This window comes from Salmo salar, chromosome ssa26 (assembly GCF_905237065.1).
Source record: "Salmo salar chromosome ssa26, Ssal_v3.1, whole genome shotgun sequence".
Classification (NCBI taxonomy): Eukaryota; Metazoa; Chordata; class Actinopteri; order Salmoniformes; family Salmonidae; genus Salmo; species Salmo salar.
Genome location: NC_059467.1, coordinates 2,376,169 through 2,397,046, shown reverse-complemented (window position 1 = coordinate 2,397,046; position 20,878 = coordinate 2,376,169). Strand labels below are relative to the sequence as shown.

The following is a 20,878-nucleotide window of genomic DNA, read 5'->3' as shown; positions in this document are numbered from 1 at the left end:
GAGGCTCCACCCCCAACAAGTAGAGCAGGGGGGACAGCGAGCACCCTTGTCTTGTGCCCCGTCCCAAAGGGAATCTGTCAGAGTTCAGTCCGTTAGTAGTCACCATGGCATTTGGATGAGAGTATAGGGACTTAATCCATTTAATAAAGTTTGGGCCCATATTGAACTTTTCTAAGACTGAGAACAGAAAGCTCCACTCCATCCTGTCAAACACCTTCTCAGCATCCAGTGAAGCCAGCAGGACAGGGGTCTTCTGTGCATTTACTTGATAAAAAATATCAAAAAGACAGCGAATGTTATCAGAAGAGTACCTGTCTCTAATAAATCCAGTTTGGTCCGCTTTTATTATTTTGGGAAGAAGAATGTTTAGTCTTTTGGCGAGCAATTTGGTAAATATTTTGTAGTCGAATTCCAACAAGCTTATGGGCCGGAAGGACGAGCAGGATAGAGGGTCCTTGTCTTTTTTGAGCAACACTGCAATGCGAGCTGTGTGCATAGAGTCTGGGAGAGCTCCGTTTTTGCAAAAATCATCCAGCATTGGCATGAAAATAGGGCTAAACTGGGGCTAAAAAGCTTTGTAGAACTCTGGGGAATCCAACTGGGCCAGAGGACTTATTAGGTGGCATGGAGGTAATTGCCTCCAGGACCTCCTCAGGAGTGAAGGGGGAGATGAGATCTTCTTGGTCGGTCTCTGATAGATTAGGTTGCGAGATTCCCTCTAGGAAAGAATGGAGTTCTGCCTCCGTATGTTTTCTCTCAGAAGTATATAGTTTGCAGTAAAAATCATAAAAAGTTACATTTATCTTTTTTGGGTCATATGTGACCTGCTGTTCGGATAGCCATGATTGTATGCTCTGACTGTGTTACGGCTCTCGTTGGTGGTAGGAAGAGTAGACCAAAGCGCAGCGTGGTAAGTGTTCATGATTCGTTTATTCAAGAAACACTAAAACAAAATAACTACAGCAACAAAACAAAAGCGAACAGCTCTGTCAGACACAGACACTAAACAGAAAATAAGATCCCACAAAACTCAAAAGGAAAATGACAACTTATATATGATCCCCAATCAGAGACAACGATAGACAGTTGCCTCTGATTGGGAACCACACTCTGCCAAAACCAAAGAAATAGAAAACATAGACTTTCCCACCCTGACCTAACCAAACATAGAGAAAAATAAGGATCTCAAAGGTCAGGGCGTGACAGACTGATCTTTTTTTAATTGGTAAGCAAGAAATCTACACGGCATATTGCTAAACTCATGGTCTTTCTGTTTAGTAAAGAAAACTTTTTTTTATCTCCCGAGTATAGTCCAAGTTCAGTTTGGCTTTGGCTGCTTTAAGTTGATACCAGGAGGTGCTGTCTGGGGATTGTTTATGTACTTTCTTTTACAGCGTTCCAGCTCCCTCTCAAGATCTAGCCTGTGTGGTTTCATTGCTTTTTTCTTAGAGGAAGCATATGCAATTACATGACCCCTTAGTATGGCTTTGGCAGCATCCCACATTGTGGCCGGAGAAACAGGAGAGTCTTTGTTGTCTTGTGTGTAGTTGTCTATCCATGTAGTTACCAATGTATGGAATGCTTCGTTTGATAACATGGAGGTGTTGAATTTCCAGCTCTTTGACCTCTGGAATGTTTTTGCAGAGGTCAAAGCGGAGGTGGACAAAGGCGTGATCTCAAAGTGCTATGGGTCCGATTGTACACATGGCTGAATTTATGAAAATCTTTGGGATAAAAATGTAATCTATACGGGAGTAGGTGTTATGGACATTAGAGTAGTATGTATATTCCATAGATGAGCTATTAGTCTCTATCCAGATATCTATCAGTCCCATCTCTTTAGTAAGAGAGTTCAACATCTTTGCAGATCTATGATTTGTGGAGGGGACTTGAGATTATTTGTCCAGGGTTGGGTTGAGGCTACAAATAAAATCTCCAGCCAGCACTCCAAAGGAAACACAATGCTCATTGAACAGGGATATCATTTTTGACATGAAAGCAGTAGTATCTGTGTTAGTGGTATATATGTTTAAGATAGTAATTGGTTGCCCATACAGTGACCCATACAGTGACCCAGTTATCAAAATAAATCTCCCCTCCGGATCAGATATGATTTTGTCAATTATGAATGGAACATTCTTATGGATAATTATGGCTGTACCTCTACTGTTTGATTTGAAAGATGAGAAATACACCTGTCCCACCCAAGCTCTGCGGAGTTTGGCATGTTCGGCATCACAGAGGTGTGTCTCTTGTAATAGCACAATGTCTGCTTTTTCCTTTTTTAGAGCACATAGTATCTTTTTCCATTGTATTGCATGACCTAGACCATGGCAGTTCCATGTCAGTAGATTTAAGGTACTAGTCATCGTCATCGAACAGTAATCGGACTCTAGTGCAAGTCATCTCTGGGTAAAGGTGGATAATAGTTACAGCTGCGATCACATAAAATAAAAATAAATGGTGTACATAAAAGAACAATCTCTGAACACCCCAGCCGAGTTCCCAAACAACTCGACACATCCCGTTGGATCTATTACCCCCACGCTCAGTCTCAATTCTGTGTTCTGAAAAAAAAATGGGAACAGTAAGCAACGCACAACGTCTCCCCCTCCCCACCAAAGAAATGCCTCATCCTCTCCACCCTGCATTGAGTAAGTGACAACGTAGCCCCCATCCAGACCACATTAAAAAAGAGGAAGAAAATAAAATCAATAGCCCAGCCTACATATACCTCCCCCAAAGGGCATAGGGCTAATTTGTCATTTGGACCAAATAAAATAAAAATGTTAGGGCAAATCCTTAAGAGGGATCTATAGGATAAGTTGTTCGTTTTTATTAAAATGTAATATCAGCAGGATAAGGCCATAGGCATAAAATTGACACATTGAGCTTCTCATTAGGTCTGTAAATGTGTCGTAATCGACAGCCTATGAATGGTGGAGGCCTATGTGAAAATGATAACTACAAATAATGATAATAATAAAAAAAAGGGAAATAAAAGTAGGCTGAAACGTTAGTAGACCTAGGTTAGGCTATAGAGCCTATCCCTCTCAGCTAAAAGAAAATAAATATAAATTAGACGGCTATAATGGCATTTAGAGGGGCGGGTGGGTCTTTGGATGGCGGCTATTTGTTGTCTTACCTTCTTTAGTAATAACAGTAATTGCTTTTAGTCATTAGTCCATTTCTCAGTAACCAGGATTGTCCTTCAAAAAACGTTTTGCCTCTTCAGGAGTTTTGAAGTGTTGCAAGGTTCCTTGGTGAAGAATCCTGAGCTCGTTTGGGTATTTGAATCCCTTAAAGATGCTTCGGTCAATGGAGTATTTCTCCACCTCGTCAAACTCTCTGCGCTTTTGACGTATTCCAGCTGACAGGTCCTGCTGTAAAGTGAGTTTGGCATTTCCCACTGTAATGGTGTTGATTTTTGCCGCCTGTAGGACTCATTCCTTGTCGGTGAATCTCAGGAAACGTATGGTGATTGGGTGCGGTGGTTGTCTGGCTGCTGGTGGGGGCCTCAGTGCTCGGGGAGCTCTCTCGAGTTCTATCGGCCTGTCAGTGGACAGGTGGAGCCACTCGGGAAGTTTGTCTTGCAGGTATAATGTTATAATCTCCACCCGGCACAGCCAGAAGAGGACTGGCCACCCGTCATAGCCTGGTTCCTCTCTTGGTTTCTTCCTAGGTTTTGGCCTTTCTAGGGAGTTTTTCCTAGCCACGTGCTTCTACACCTGCATTGCTTGCTGTTTGGGGTTTTAGGCTGGGTTTCTGTACAGCACTTTGAGATATCAGCTGATGTAAGAAGGGCTATATAAATACATTTGATTTGATTTGAGGTAGTGGGTCAGTGGCATGTTTCCCTCTTCTTTTTCGCCCAGATTTAATAGAACACAATTATTCCTTTGCCCCCTGTTTTCCAGGTCCTCTGTTTTCTCTTCCAGATGCTCTAGTTTATTTTTAGCATATGCTATTGTTTCCATGGTGTCTGTCAGTGAGTTTTCCATGGATAGGATTCGCCCCCCTGTCTCATCCAGGCGCCCCGCGTTGATGGTTATCTTGTTGTTGATGTCAGGCAAAGCATTTCAGGGTTGTCACCTTGCCCCCTATCACACTGAGCTGAGAGTTAATGCCATCTAATTTGATGTTGAGTTCTGTACGTTGGGATCTCAGTTCAGAAAGGATGTCTTCGACAGAGTGCGAGGTTGGCATTTGTTGGGCCTAGCACCATTGCTCCTGGCTAATGGCGCTAGCTTTTTCTGAAGCTAGCTGTTTCTTGGAGGCTTTTTCCACCGCTAATGCTTGAGTCCAGGTAAAAATGTCACCTTTAATGTCGCTTTTTGTAGCCGCCATGACTTTTTGACTAAAGCTAAAGGAGTTTTAACTTGAAGTGGAGGTAAGATTAAGAATTGGAAACTACTTGTGTGGAGCTCTTAGTTCATGCGGCCATCTCGTTCAAGGGTCACGTGATCCCCTTTCCTTTTTTAAAGTAATTTTTTTAAATAATAGCACATTTATTTTAAATTGTATTTTTTTACCCCTTTTTCTCCGCAATTTCGTTGTATCCAATTTGGTAGTTACAGTCTTGTCTCATCGCTGCAACTCCTGTACGGACTCGGGAGAGGCGAAGGTCGAGAGCCGTGCGTCCCCCGAAACAACCCAACCAAGCCGCACTGCTTCTTGACACAATGCCCACTTAACACGGAAGCCAGCCGCACCAATGGGTCGGAGGAAACACCGTACACCTGGTGACTGTGTCAGCGTGCACTGCACCTGGCTCGCCACAGGAGTCACTAGTGCACGATGGGACAAGGGTATCCCTGCCGGCCAAACCCTCCCCTATCCCGGACGATGCTGGGCCAATTGTGCACTGCCCATCGGGTCTCCCGGTTGCGGCCGGCTGCGACAAAGCCTGGACTCGAACCCAGAATCTGTAGTGGCATAGCTAGCACTGCGATGCTGTGCCTTAGACCACTGCGCCACTCGGGATGCCCTCACCTTTTCATTATAACGTTGGAGGAAATATGTTCCTATATTATATTCCTATTCTTTTTTTTATGGGGTAGATCAGCTTTAATATTGCAGGTAGATTGTAGCTTCCATCAATGTAATTGTCTGCATCACTTCTAATCCCCCATATATTATTTTGCAAATACGTTCCTATAGTGTTTGAGGAACTTGTTTGCTGGCCTTATAAATGCTAGCTAATATTTCTCTATGGAAGTGAAAGAGAGTCTTAAGTGGATTTGCGAGAGAATTATGGGCAGAGTTTGATGGTAAACACAGCAGCCTCCTATGGGTTCTTCAAAAGTGCTCCTTCTCTTGGCTTCTGGCCCTACTTCCTGCCTGTGTGCGTGCATGTGTGCATGAGTGTGTCTGTGTTTGTTTATGTAGCCTGGTCATTTTAGTGTGTGTGTGTGTGTGTGTGTGTGTGTGTGTGCGTGCGTGCGTGCGTGCGTGCGTGCGTCCACAGAACGGAAGGCTACCTCTGAGCTCATGGTCTCCGGGGGGTTCTGACTCGAACCGTCAGACTTCCTCCTCTCCTCTTCTGTGTGGGTATTCTATCACTCCATCATGTAGACAAATGTAATTGCGACATGAACATCCACTTCCTCTACTCTGGCTCCATCTCCACCAATGGCATCATTGATGAAGAGGAGATGGCCTCTCGCATAAACAGAGCATTTCCTCTTTCGCTGATACTACCCCTGGTTCCCTCAACCGTTCATTCCCACTTTGATCCTCAGCATAAACCCTGATTATGAATCCCCATGCTGGGATTCTCTGTGACCCTGTCAATAGGCCGGAGGAGGCCGTAGGAACAGAGTTCCATACAGCAGAGGAGAAGGGAGGCTCAGTTTACAGTGGCTGAGCTGATTATCTCTGGAGTAGGCTACACCCTTTTTGTTGTCTATTTTGGGTCGCTCCCCCTGCCAACTTGAAAAAGCCCCCGTTCGAGGCAGTAGCGTGCCCTCTGACCTTTTGTACTCCTCAACCCTCGACGAGACGTGCCTGGACCTCACCAAACCTCAGCAGGGCCAGGGACTCTCTCATTAGCAGCCCACATCACAGACTGCCACCCCTTCCTCCCCCTCTTGCCCCTCAGCTACTAGTGCTGCATGGCCTAGCACTTTCCCTTGTCATTATGTTCACAGGCTCTAGCAAAGGCCCTGCAAATAAATGCTGTCACTGGATCTTCACCTCCCTGCTGCAACTTTCTCTCCCAGTCATCTGAAGAGGAGCACAGGACCCAGAGTATCTTCATCCCACCTGAATTTTCTCCCAACATTCAAAAATGTCTGCCGCATCACATAATCAAAACGGTTAACTAGTGCTGCAGATATTTTTTTGTGACACAATAACAGTCTTCTCTGAATTTAGAAAGCAAACCTATTCTCACAATGTCGCACAGGCATGTGTTTACCTTTTAGTTGAAACATTTAATAAAGCAGGCCAAATGAGTCCTGTGAATGTTCGTCTCACATTCTTGTGTGATAAAAGCACACTAAATTGTACCTGAGGCAGCTAATTACAACATCTCAGGACTCCAACAGCAAGACACCCCTTTTCACATATCTGTCCCACCACAGTTGAGCAGCCCTATCTTAAATGGCCAAATGTCCAACTGATTTCAAATGCAATGGAAAAAAATATCAAAGATACACATCATCAACTATAATGTATCACATATACCCAAAATATCATGGCAACTGTGTAGCTCTGGCCAAGCTCATTAGTGCACGTTTTTGTATTGAATCCAGTCACTAAACAAATTGGAGAATAACTTTGTCCATGGAGTTCAATACAGGGAGTTAGTGGAGGAATGTGCACTAACGCCCTGGACTAGAGCTAGCAACAGCCATGGCAGGTGTTATGATAAGCAATTACCCCTTTCCGTAGCCATTCGGTAGAGGCAGAGGACAAAGTCTCCTCGGCTGAGTCCGGGTCTGGTCCTGACTGGAACAGACCAACTGGGGGTAAAGGTCACAGCCAGGTCACAGGTTAAATGTCAGATGTCACAGGAAATTGCACCTGTATCACCTCCACCTCAATAAACCAGTGACAAAATCAAATGCACATACTGGCGAGAGAAATGCATTCATGTACCTGTGCCTGACAGCTGGGTTTCCCTGAGATCATTGCTTGGGGACCCTGATGGACAGCTCATGATCATATACTCAGCATCCTCAACTGGAACACAGGAATACAGACACACAAAATATCTCAATGGTTGGGTCATCAGATCTATGTCCTACTTCTGGTCAGATGTTTCCAAAATATGTCAGTATCCAGAATTCCAGCTGTTCAAGACTATTTGACAGTTTGTTAAAACCTGTTGGGGCTAGGGGGCAGTATTTACACGGCCGGATAAAAAACGTACCCGATTTAAACTGGTTACTACTCTTGCCCAGAAATGAGAATATGCATATAATTAATAGATTTGGATAGAAAACTCTAAAGTTTCTAAAACTTTTTGAATGGTGTCTGAGAGTTTAATGAAGCTGCCAGTTGAGGACTTGTGAGGCGTCTGTTTCTCAAACTAGACAGTCTAATGCACTAGTCCTCTTGCTCAGTTATGCACCGGGGCCTCCCACTCCTCTTTCTATTCTGGTTAGTGCCAGTGTGTGCTGTTCTGTGAAGGGAGTAGTACACAGCGTTGTACAAGATCTTCAGTTTCTTGGCAATTTCTCGCATGGAATAGCCTTCATTTCTCAGAACAAGAATAGACTGACGAGTTCCAGAAGAAAGTTCTTTGTTTCTGGCAATTTTGAGCCTGTAATTTAACACACACATTTCTAATGATCAATTAGCCTTTTAAAATTATAAACTTGGATTAGCTAATACAACGTGCCATTGGAACACAGGAGTGATGGTTGCTGATAATGGGCCTCAGTACACCTATGTAGATATTCCATTAAAAGAAAATCTGCCGTTTCCAGCTACAATAGTCATTTAACAATGTCTACACTGTATTTCTGATCAATTTGATGTTACTTAAATGGACAACAAAATCTGCTTTTCTTTCAAAAACAAGGACATTTCTAAGTGACCCCAAACTTTTGAACAGTAGTGTACATATGGTTAGCAGATGTTATTGCGAGTGTAGCGAAATGCTTGTGCTTCTAGTTCTGACAGTGCAGTAATATCTAACAATTAATCTAACAATTTCCCTAACAACTACCTAATACTCACAAATCTAAAGGGATGGAATAAGAATATGTACATATAGATATATGGATGGGCGATGGCCGAGCGTCATAGTCAAGATGCAATAGATGGTATAAGATGCGGTACATATAGTTGAAGTCGGAAGTTTACATACACCTTAGCCAAATACATTTAAACTCAGTTTTTCACAATTCGTGACATTTAATCCTAGTAAAAATTCCCTGTCTTAGGTCAGTTAGGATCACCACTTTATTTTATGAAGGTGAAATTTCAGAATAATAGTACAGAGAATTATATTTTTCAGCTTTTATGTCTTTCATCACATTCCCAGTGGGTCAGAATTTTTCATACACTCAATTAGTATTTGGTAGCATTACCTTTAAATTGTTTAACTTGGGTCAAACGTTTTGGGTAGTCTTCCACAAGCTTCCCACAATAAGTTGGGTGAATTTTGGCCCATTCCTCCTGGCAGCTAGTGTAACTGAGTCAGGTTTGTAGGCCTCCTTGCTCGGACACGCTTTTTGAGTTCTGCCCACAAATGTTCTATGGGATTGAGGTCAGGGCTTTGTGATGGCCACTCCAATACATTGACTTTGTTGTCCTTTGGATGTATGCTTGGGGTCATTGTCCATTTGGAAGACCCATTTGCAACCAAGCTTTAACTTCCTGACTCATGTCTTGAGATGTTGCTTCAATATATCCACATACATTTCTTTCCTCATGATGCCATCTATTTTGTGAAGTGCACCAGCCCCTCCTGCAGCAAAGCACCCCACAACATGATGCTGCCACCTCTGTGCTTCACGGTTGGGATGGTGTTCTTCGCCTTGCAATCCTCTCCCTTTTTCCTCCAAACATAACGATGGTCATTATGGCCAAACAGTTCTATTTTTGTTTCATCAGACCAGAGGACATTTTTCCAAAAAGTCCGATCTTTGTCCGCTTGTGCAGTTGCAAACCGTAGTCTGGCTTATTTATGGCGGTTTTGGAGCAGTGGCTTCTTCCTTGCTGAGTGGTCTTTCAGGTTATGTTGATATAGGACTTGTTTTACTGTGGATACAGATACTTTTGTACCTGTTTCCTCCAGCATCTTCACAAGGTCCTTTGCTGTTGTTCTGGGATTGATTTGCACTTTTCGCACCAAAATACGTTCATCTCTAGGAGACAGAATGCGTCTCCTTCCTGAGAGGTATGACGGCTGCGTGGTCCCATGGTGTTTATACTTGCGTATTATTGTTTGTACAGATGAACTTGGTACCTTCAGGCATTTGGAAATTGCTCCCAAGGATGAACCAGAATTGTGGAGGTCTACAATTCTTTTTCTGAGGTCTTGGCTGATTTCTTTTGATTTTCCCATGATGTCAAGCAAAGAGGCACAGAGTTTGAAGGTAGGCCTTGAAATACATCCACAGGTACACGTCCAATTGCCTCAAATTATGTCAATTAGCCTATCAAAAGCTTCTAAAGCCATGACATCATTTTCTGGAATTTTCCAAGCTGTTTAGAGGCACAGTCATTTTAGTGTATGTAAACTTCTGACCCACTGGAATTGTGATACAGTGAATTATAAGTGAAATAATCTGTCTGTAAACAATTGTTGGAAAAATTACTTGTGTCATGCACAAAGTAGATGTCGTAACCGACTTGCCAAAACTATAGTTTGTTAACAAGAAATTTGTGGAGTGGTTGAAAAACGAGTTTTAATGACTCCGACCTAAGTGTATGTAAACTTCAACTGTATGTCTTGGTTTATCTTGTACACTTTTTTTATTATGTTTTATTTCATTAGTTGTGGTATTTACAATTTGACTTTTGAACACTTGTTTTTCTTTTTGATAAATAAAAGCATGTTAAAGGGAAGATAAGGTAAGATATGAGTATCAGGATAACTACATAAAGCCAAAGATAGTGGATAAATGAAGATACTTTAGTTCACTCAGGCCGTTTACCATTGCCGATTGAAGGGGGTGGCTCTCCCATAGACACCAATGTGATAGCAGCTGCGTCTGGTCTACTTACACTAAACACAAATATAAACGTCTCATGTTACATGAGATGAAATCAAACATCCCAGAAATTGTCCATACGCACAAAAGGCTTATTTCTCTCAAATGTTGTGCTCACATTTTTTTCTATCCCTGTTAGTGAGCATTTCTCCTTTGCCAAGATAATCCCTTCACCTGACAGGTGTGGCATATCAAGAATCTGATTAAACAGCATGATCATTACACAGTTGCACCGTGTGCTGGGGACAATAAAAAAAACACTAAAATGTGTAGTTTTGTCACACAACACAATTGCACAAATGTCTCAACTGTAAAATCTTTGAAGTTGTTGCATGTAGCATTTATATTGTTGTTCGGGGTAAAGGAAACGGGTATATGTTGTCAGTTTTACAACTGAATGTATTAAACTGAAATTTGTCTTCCACATTTAACCCAACCCCTCTGAATCAGAGAGGTACGGAGGGCTGCCTTAATTGACATCCACGTCTTCGGTGCCCAGGGAAAAGGACAGCAGGGGTTTAGTCTAAATTACATTTCTAAAGTAGGCAAATGTTTAGTAGGACACAACTTTGCCATTGTTATCATGTCATCAAATTTACCTTAGACAGATGGCAATGTTGTCATTAGCTAGCATAGTTTGTCAAAAATAGCTAGCAAGGCTAACATTAGGTAGCTAAAATCCAGTGGTCTTCTGTCAATCTTAGCTAGCTAGCTAGCATTACACAGCATCTAAAGTCAATCTGGCGACATCAAAATGATGACAAAAGGTTTTCCTACACTCTTAGAAAAGAAGGCTCCATCTAGATCCTAAAATGGTTCATCGGCTGTCCCCACAGAAGAACCCTTTCCACAGAGGGGTCTACATGGAACCCAAAAGGGTTCTCCTATGGGGACAGCCAAAGAACCATTTGGAACCCTTTTTTAAAGAGTGTACTAATTATTTGCCTCCTTTTTAAATGTAATTGTACTTCCAAATCACTGTTAAACCTCTTGAGGATACCCTAGGTATCACAGCGCATTTTGAAAAAAAATCGTTCCCATTTTCAACGGCCTACTAATCAAACTCAGAAGCTAGGGCATGCATATACTTATTATATATGGATAGAAAACACCCTAAAGTTTCTAAAACTGTTTGAATGGTGTCTGTGAGTATAACAGAACTCAAATGGCAGTCAAAACCCCGAGACCGATTGAAACAGGAAGTGGAATTCAGAATTGTGGACACGACTTCTCATCTTTCCCTATAAATCACACCGTTAACCATGGTTCAGTGAGCACTTCCTATTGCTTCCACTAGATGTCGCCAGTCTTTTCACAGTGGTTTGAGCCTTATACAGTCGAAACTCAGTGAATGATACTCTTTGGAAATTGGTCACAGGGGATGGGCCATCACCATTATGACGCCGGGCGGCCATGTCTACCCCCACCTTTGGAATGGGTTTGAAAGACAATTAAATCATCCCCCTCGAATCTTATTGGCTCTCTTGGTGTTACAGGCCCTGAAGATTAATGTTTTACAACGTTTGACATGTTTGAACGAACCTACAGGCGGGAGAATCATTTTATCCGAAACTTCAGCCCTGCGCACATCGGAGAATTTGGAGAGAGCCCAAGGACGCGCTACCAACAGCAGGCTAATGGAACGTGAAGTATGGACTTTTTCGACCGAAAATACATCTGTTGTGGACCTGGGATGCTTTCTGATGAAGACAACTAAAGGTAGGCGATTATTGACAATATTATACAAGATGAGATGTGACATGCGATTGTGCCAAGATGGCGCCGAGCTCTGTCTATTAGCTCATTTTCTGAGTATCGCATCTCCTTTTATCGCAAAGTGTGATTACCCAGTAAAGTTAATTTAAAATCTGGTATGACAGGTGTTCTCAAGAGATATTCATCTATAAATGTTAGATTGACAATATAAATTTAAAAAATCGTTATCGGATAGTAATTTAGGGAAATGTAGCATTGTTTACCGGGACGCATTTGAGGGGAAATTATTTAGTCAACGTTACGCGCCGATGTAAAATGCTGTTTTTATATATAAATATGACCTTTATTGAACAAAAGAATGCATGCATTGTATAACATGATGTCCTAGGGGTGCCATCTGATGAAGTTTGTAAAAGGTTAGTGCTGCATTTAGCTGTTTTTTGATTATATGTGATGCAAGTGGTTGGTCGGAAAATGGCTATGAAGCTGCTTTTTACGATGGACTCATCTAACATAATCTAATGATTTGCTTTTCCTGTAAAACCTTTTTGAAATCGGACGACGTGGGTCGATTCAGGAGAGGTGTATCCATAAAAAAAAAAAAATAATGATTTTTTTTAATGCTAATTGGCGATATGATTTTTCGCTGGATTTTGATCCCGCTGACGGGATCAGACGCTGGAGAGGTTAATGCACTTTTGATTAAATCAGCGCTCCTTCAAAATGCATTGAATAGAATGCTCGATCAATCGGACTTGTTCCTCAGATAAGGGTTTGCTTGTTCTTGAGAATAGCCATAGCTATTAGTCAGTACATCATTCATATTGTTAGCTTGCTAGCTAGATAGTTGGCTGAGCTAGAAATGATATAATCATGCTAGCTAATTGTTTCAATGCACCTTCCAAATTGAAATTATAAGACAAAAAGGCTGTTCCTTAATGTCCTCTTCGTTTTGAAGGTTGCTAGCTAGCTAGCTAATCTCGTTCCCAGAGACTTCCGCCCAAATACGTTGTGCGCAATAGCCTGTGGACGAGGTTACTAGCTAACAAACTTTTTGCAAGGGAACGCAAAGCATTTTACGAGGGAACGCTAAATAATGAGCTTTTTTTGTTGTGTCCCTTCAGGTGTTCTGTAGTAATGGCTGCCAAAGGTGCTTCCACCAAGTATTCTCTGGGGGTGTGAAGACATACGCAATCAAGACTTCTTCTCTTTTTTTTAAAACTAATTTGGAAGATATTTTTCACTTGAAAATGTGGAGTAGGTTGTGTAGATCTGCAGGGAAAAAAATCGAATTGAATCTCCTTTTAAATGTTATGTTAAGGCACCAACATGTGAAGACTGTGCAAGGGGTGTTGTAGACTCACTAGGCACTGTAAGTAAGTAACAACAACAGTGACCTACCAGGGGTGTCTTGCAGCTTGGACAGCAGCTCTGAGATAGACTTCTTTTGGGCCTGAGCGATGTAGCTGAGGTTCTCACTGTCCAGCACCACCAGGAAGGAGTGCAGATCTGTGATCAGCCGGTTCAGCACTGCGGACACAATAAAGGTGTATTCATTAGTGCAAAGGAAAACGTTTTGCAATGAAAATTTGTGTTTCTTGTTGGACAAGTTCATGTTAGTCCCTCCCCATTTCGTCTGTTTGCTTCCATTTGGTTCCTGGTTTTTACACCCCAGATGTCAACAATGGCTCAATCCCAATACTCCCCCTTAGCCCTCCACCTCTGGTTGCGCGATCCTGTGAGCCGCATCGACTCGGAGTGGTGTTCCAATTCAACTTTGATCGAGTAGTAGTACCATTTCAGCCCTCTAGTTGGCCCTCCAAACCAAGCGAATCGAGATGCAGACTTCCTATCGAGTGGTTATCAAAACACCCATGAAGCTCTACGACCTAAGGTTCTATAGTTGCTTCAGGAAGATGGCTGACAAAGAAATTAGGATGTAAGTAAATGTAAGTAAGTATAACATAACGAATCATGTACAAAAAAATAATACAGTTAAGAGGAATATGTTAGTTAATATAAAGACAAATGATTCTCCATATTGTTTGGTAATAAAGTTAATTTACGAAAATAGCTATTTAACAAGCAAGCTAAATAGCTAACATTTGCCAACTAGCTATACATTTATCTTCAAACAGTTGAAGTTGGAAGTTTACATACTGTCACGGTCGTCGTAATAGATGGACCAAGGCGCAGCGGATACGTGAATGCTCATTTTTATTAAACCAAAACAAACACGAAAAACGGACGACAAAACAGTCTTGTAGGCAACACACAGCAATACAAGAAACAAAATCCCATGACAAACACATTCCTATTTATAGGACCTTCAATCAGAGGCAACGATAAACAGCTGCCTCCAACTGAAGGCCCCAACACCAATTAGCTAAACATAGAAATACAAACGACCAGACTGAACATAGAAATAAACTAACATAGAACAATAACCAAAACCCTGGACTAATAAATCAAATACCCCCTCTACATGAACACATACACAAACACACCCTGAACCACATAAAACAAATACCCCCTGCCACGTCCTGACCAAACTATAAGAACAAATAACCCCTTTACTGGTCAGGACGTGACACATACACCTTAGCCAAATACATTTAAACTCAGTTTTTCCACAATTCCTGACGTTTAATCCTAGTAAAGATTCCCGGTCTTAGGTCAGTTAGGATCACCACTTTATTTTACATGTCAAACTGCTATGGAGTGAAAGTCCTGCTTCCGTAGGCTACTACTCCACATGAACCATAGCCAGAGGATGGGTACATTACAGGCACATTGTTGTTCTGCTGTTCTCATTTGTTACTCATATGGTGAGTATGTATTTGTTGCATGAGAAATATAAAGGAAAGATATTACTGCCTCCAGTACAGGCATTGTGAAAAACACAAGGCTCGTTGTCAAAGAATTGCGTGGTATCTGTTGGAAGTTTCTGATGTGCGCGAGTGATGTAGTGATGTCCCATTCCCTAGGCCAGGGGTTCCCAAACTTTTTTGGCCTACGACCTTATTTTGATATAGGAAAATTCTCACGACCCCAACCATGTGAAAATCACATAATTAACAGCCAATGTTACTTTTTTATTTGGGGCTATGGCAGTCAATTGAAAAACATTCTAACAGTATTTCAGATTTACTCAACTCACCATCACATACTTTTAATGTGGGGCTATAACAGTCAATTTCAAATTAGTCTGACATAATTTCCCTTATCTCACCACCACTACTGAGACGGGTGTGCTTGATGTATGTCGCGTACTAGCTCTCAAAGTCAGGGGGCATGGTCGACAGTACATACTTCATCTCTGCTGTCACATCCATATTTTATCGATATTTGGTTTTAATGCAGACGAGAGCACTGAATCCAGCTTTACACAGATATGAGCTGGCAAAGGTTACCATGAGTTTTAATGCTCAGATGGAGACAGCAGGGTATTCCCTTTGAATCAGGAACCAAAACTCCTCTGTAGTGACCCATAAATGCGTTGTCTGCAGCATTCGGTCACATGACAGATCGATCAGCTGTTCGGTGTCACTTACCGGCATGTCAACTGAGCCATGATCACAGTCAAATGGATTGGAAAGTAGGTCCCAAAGTGCTCTTCCAAGCATTGGAGGTGAGCAGTCATCACTTGTGTGGGACAGTTACTGATGCTGTCAGAAACATGCACAGACGAGGGAAAGGGGCATGGTTCACTTTTAAAAGATTCTCTCCAATAACAATTATTTCCTTTGAATCCACTAATTCGGTCTCTCATTTGTAGAATGTTTTTGTATTTCCCCTGTATGCTTGCATTCAGTTCATTCAGTTTCCCAAATATCTCTGTTACATAGGCAAGGAGACACATTTTCTTGTCATTACACAGAAAGTTAAGCAAATCAGTTTTTTTGCATCCATCATTTGTGAATGACAACAGTTCCTCTCTTTAATGCGAAAAATCTTTCCAGCATTCCCCCTCGATAACCATCAAGCCTCGGCTTGCATCTTGGTAAGCGTGAAATAGAACATTGTCATGCTCTGATCCTAAATTTACACATAGTTTTGCGAGCAGGTGTGCGGGCAGTGGATTTGCAATCAAAGTTACCTGCTGCAGTATACTTTATCTGTGCTCAGCTCTTTTGCAGGCAGTTTTTCTCAGTGTATCATACAATGCGTCCATATGGCAGAGGGAGACACATTCATAACTAGAGTGCAGAGGCCTGCATGCCGTCCCAACATAGGTGCAAAAGCCCACCATTCGATCCCATGGAATCTGTTTTTTGTCAATATAGCCACACAACACACTGAACATCCCCTGTGCCGTTTAATGCTTGGGAATCGTGAGACAGAACAATTTGTCCTCGGGAATAGCATCCCCCGACATGTATAGCGAATTTTTATAGCGAGTTTTTTTGTCGTTCAGTCAGTTTCCTCTTGATTGTTAGCAATAGCATAAATGATTTGTTTAACAGTGTTATCTGACAAAGATACTGATGTGAGTTTCTGTGCCTCTGCCTCCCCACACATCAATTTTATTTCGATTTTTAAGGTTAACCCATTTCAATGATTTGAGATACAAAGACGATATTAAATATATATTTTTGTATATTTTTAGTTGTTTTCAGGATTTTGCTAATTCTCTCGCGACCCCAGTTTCATATCAGGTGACTCCACATGGGGTTGCGATCCCCGTTTGGGAACCACTGCCCCAGGCCTTATTTCTCTACCACTAGTTGCTCCGTTTTCGATTGCCACTCCCCCACCGAGGGACACTCAAAAACGAGGGGGAGGGCTAAGTAGGAGGTATTAGGGTTGCACCATTAATGACTAGGACCTTCTGAAGGCAAGGGCCCAGTTACATCTTAAGTGGGCTCGAGGTCAGTATTCATAAAGGGCGCAGCCTCAGCTCCATTTAAAAGCGCATGCGTTGATTTTTTATTTGTACTTGTACGCTGATTTGTCCTGCATGGTTTGCATTCACCGGGTAGCTGTTAATGCACCGGTGACTTTAGTACTTTTATGTCAGCGTTTGAAGTCGGCCTGGTTATGCCTTGTAGCCTGTATTTAGAGGCTCTAATATGTCTTTATATTTCTTAAAGTTGTCTCAGGATGTTAATGGTTTCGATTTATAAGCAATTATCCTTTCATGTAGTTGATTTATCTAAAGACAATTTCATTGTGGTGATACACTTTTTCTTTGACATATAACTTGCATTTGTTTGTTTGTTTAGGAATTTCGTCAGAACCCTCTTGTAATATTATTTATGCATGTTTATCACAATGTCTATAAATTCATTGCTTGAATATTAATTGCTTATTGGTTTAAATATTGTTGATAAAATATAATTTACTGGCCTTTTTGTCCCTTTTAGGAACCATGGCTGAAAATGTTGTTGAAAATAAAACAATGGTTCCTCTAAAACTCCTGGCTCCTGCATGTGATTGTGTGGCTCTATTTCAACCGCAAATCTATTTTAAATGGCCCTTCGAGACAGATAGAGCGAGCAATCACAGAGTACCTATGGAGATCAGGAGTTCGGACCCCAATGATGTGCTCCAAAGTACCATAGACATGGCTGGACAGGTACACCAGTACGCCAAGATGACCCCATTCCTCCTGGAAGCTTGTCTCACTTAGCACATGGGGGACTCCAACAGCACCCCCTGGCTCTATGGGATAGGAAGTCAGCGTCTAACAGCACCCAATACTGAATGAAGCCGCACTACAAAGAGTAAAAATTAAATTGTGACAAGGACTTAAACTTCACAGAGCATGCCTCAGTCACAGGACACTCCACTTGCAGTCGTGCCTCCCCGAGAGACCTACAAACTAGTATTCTGGAGGAGAAACAAAATAGGGATAAAGTTGAGGAAATTTAAAGACAAATGGAGGAGGAAAAATTGCATGCACAATGCCTTCAGATTGATGCTTACGCCAAAGCAGCTCAAATACTATAGGAGGCAGCAACAACGGAAAGGAAAAGGATTGCTAGGAAACTAAAACTTGAGAGGTGAATCCGCCTAGCAGAACTTGACCTCTCGTCACCTGAGCTTGTTTGCAGCTTCATTCAACAGAACCTCTTGGAGGATGAAGTAGCCTCTGCTCCTAGACTGTCCACATGTCAATCCAGCTATCCGGCTAGCCCTCACTAACCCCCCCCACTAGCTCCTGCTCAAGATGCTACACTAACTCATCCTCAACCTCTGCTAGCCGCTAACCATGCTACGCTAGCTCCTCAACCTATGCTAGCTCCATCTGACAATGAGCTAGCTCCCCTCAACCTCTGCTAGCTCCTGGCAATGCAACTCTAGCCCATCTCCAACCTCTGCTAGGCCCTGGCCATGCTAGCCCTTCTCCAACTTCTGCTAGCCCCTGGCCATGCTAGCTCCTCATCCGCTAGACCCAGGTCAAGCCGTGCTAGCTCCCCGTCAACAGCTAGCACCTTGTCAAGCTCTGCTAGCTCATGGACAAGCCCGCTAGCTCCCCCCTCAACCGTTAGCCCCTGGTCAAGATGCGCTGGGAAACACCATAGTCCACTTCAAGCTCATCACCAAGCTCAGGACCCTGGGACTGAACATCTCCATCTACAACTGGATCCTGGACTACCAGACTGGCCGCCCTCAGGTGGTGAGGGTAGGCAACAACACTTTTGCTATGCTGACCATCAACACGGGGTCCGCTCATGGGTGTTTGCTTAGTTCCCTCCTGTACTCCTTGGCCGCGCATGACTCCAACACTATCATCAATTTTGCTGACGACACGACAGTGGTAGGAAGATGAGGCAGCCTATAGGGAGGACGTCCGAGACCTGGCAGTGTGGTGCCAGGACAATAACCTCTCCCTCAAGACAAAGGAGATGATCGTGGACTACAGGAAACGGAGAGGCAAGCACGCCCCCATCCACATCAATTGGGCTATAGTAGGGCTGTCCCCGACCCAAAAATTCTTGATCGACCGAGAGTTGTCCTGTTCTTTGGGCCAATCGATTGGTCAAAATGTTTAAACTTATTTTTCCATATATAGACAGACACAACTTATGTGTTTGTATAAAATCAACCACATTTGCACTGAGGTTGTCTGATGCTTTAAGCAAACTGTTTGATTCAATAATTAAGAACACACAAATGACTCAAGAAAGAGCTTGATAGTCAGACTGTGCAAAAAAAATGACAGCGAGTGCCTGTGTGATGGGTGCAAGTTGTCTTGCACTCCTCCCTACTGCAGCGAGAAGGCACCACAGCACAGCAAGTGTTTATGGCGCTGTCCGTGCTGAAGCTGCAACATAATTTTTGCCAATTCGTTTCTTACTTGTTTCTGACTGAAAAGTTCTGTTAACGAAATCACTAATTTGTTTAGGAAGAACATTCCCTATTCCCTCAACCCTTGCTCTCTTTATGTGAAACATGTAAGCATTGCATGTGACCAATTGGGCCTGACCTATAGCCTATCATAATCACATCAATAAATTGGTTATAACAAACTCCAAACACAGTCATGTCGACAGCAAAATGGATGCGGAGGATGTGAAAAAGAAACTCGAAATGGGTGAATGTTTATTGGTTGCTCAGGAGGGAAAGGGGAAGTCAGATCTGTGAAAGACATTTGAATTAGTTGTGGAAACTACTGGAGATCAAGAAAAATAAGGGTATAGGAGCACACGTTGCGTGAGTATTATGTGTGCCAAACAGTTGTTGTTAGATTACAATATTATAATATTTTTCTGACCATTTGGAACAGTGTAAACAACACTAAATAAATAAGTGTACTAAAGAGTCTTTTCTAATGGAAAAATATATAAAATCTTTATTACAGCAGACGAAGAACACGTTTGCAGTTTATTTATTGTTTAGGCTAATTATTCAAAGCTACCTTTGTTATTTCATTTTAAACCTAAAACGCTTGATTGCATTTCAAAGCATGAATGTATGTGATGGCATGAACAAATTAATGATTGATTGATACAATAGCCTATAATGAAATATAGGCCTAAGTAAGTTACAGTATTAAGACTTAGCAGGATGCACTCTTAGGCCTACAGCTTGATGGTGGTGATACAAGGCTACTATACAAAGCCTACTAATGATAGCGACATGACTTACTTTTATAACGATGATGATAATAATAATTGTAACAATAACAATAACAATAAGAAGATCACGAAAAAGTAGGGTATAGGAGCGAGAGCTGTGTGCATATTATGTGACAAACAGGTGCTATTAGATTCCAATATGACTTTTCTGCCTGTTTGGAGCAGTGTAAACAACACTAAACAAATTATAAGTAATATAGCTGTTCTAACGAGAAAACAAGATGTAACGCCTTTATTACAGCAAAGATTTAAAACAGACAAATCTGTGAAATTGCTTTATCCAATATTTTGCCATTGCATGAGGAATGGTGCTCATGGAATCATTAGGCTTTTAAGCGAACATTCAAACAGGCAACAGAAGCAATATCTGTCTTTTTTCTGTGGATATATACATTGCATTCGGAAAGTATTCAGACCCCTTGACTTTTTCCACATTTTGTTAGGTTACAGCCTTATTCTAAAATCATAAATCTACACACAATACCCCATAATGACAAAGCGAAAACAGGTCTCAGTATTCAGACCCTTTGCTATAAGACTCAAAATGAGGTCAGGTGCATCCTGTTTCCATTGATCATCCTTGAGAAATTTCTACAACTTGATTGGAGTCCACCTGTGGTAAATTCAATTGATTGGACATGATTTGGAAAGGCACACACCGGTCTATATAAGATCCCACAGTTGACAGTGCATGTCAGAGCAAAAACCAAGCCATGAGGTTGAAGGAATTGTCTGTAGAGCTCCGAGACAGGATTGTGTCGAGGCACAGATCTGGGGAAGGGTACCAAAAAATGTCTGCAGCATTGAAGGTCCCCAAGAACACAGTGGCCTCCTTCATTCTTAAATGGAAGACTCTACCAAGAGCTGGCCGCCCGGCCAAACTGAGCAATAGGGGGAGAAGTGCCTTGG

The 20,878-nt window shown here is 42.1% G+C and overlaps 1 protein-coding gene across 2 annotated transcripts in view; it reads right to left on the bottom strand.

The window, feature by feature from the left end:
* The window catches only part of si:dkey-220o5.5 (actin filament-associated protein 1-like 2), a 99,287-nt gene that overhangs the window by 32,797 nt on the left and 45,612 nt on the right, over nt 1-20,878 (bottom strand). For both annotated transcript variants that reach the window (XM_045708449.1, XM_014174854.2), the window contains 3 exons: nt 13,287-13,415; nt 7,102-7,185; nt 6,883-6,965 (listed from right to left, as the gene is read on the bottom strand). In XM_045708449.1, the coding sequence (XP_045564405.1) occupies nt 6,883-6,965; nt 7,102-7,185; nt 13,287-13,415 (296 nt within the window). The remainder of the gene's footprint in view (nt 1-6,882; nt 6,966-7,101; nt 7,186-13,286; nt 13,416-20,878) is intronic.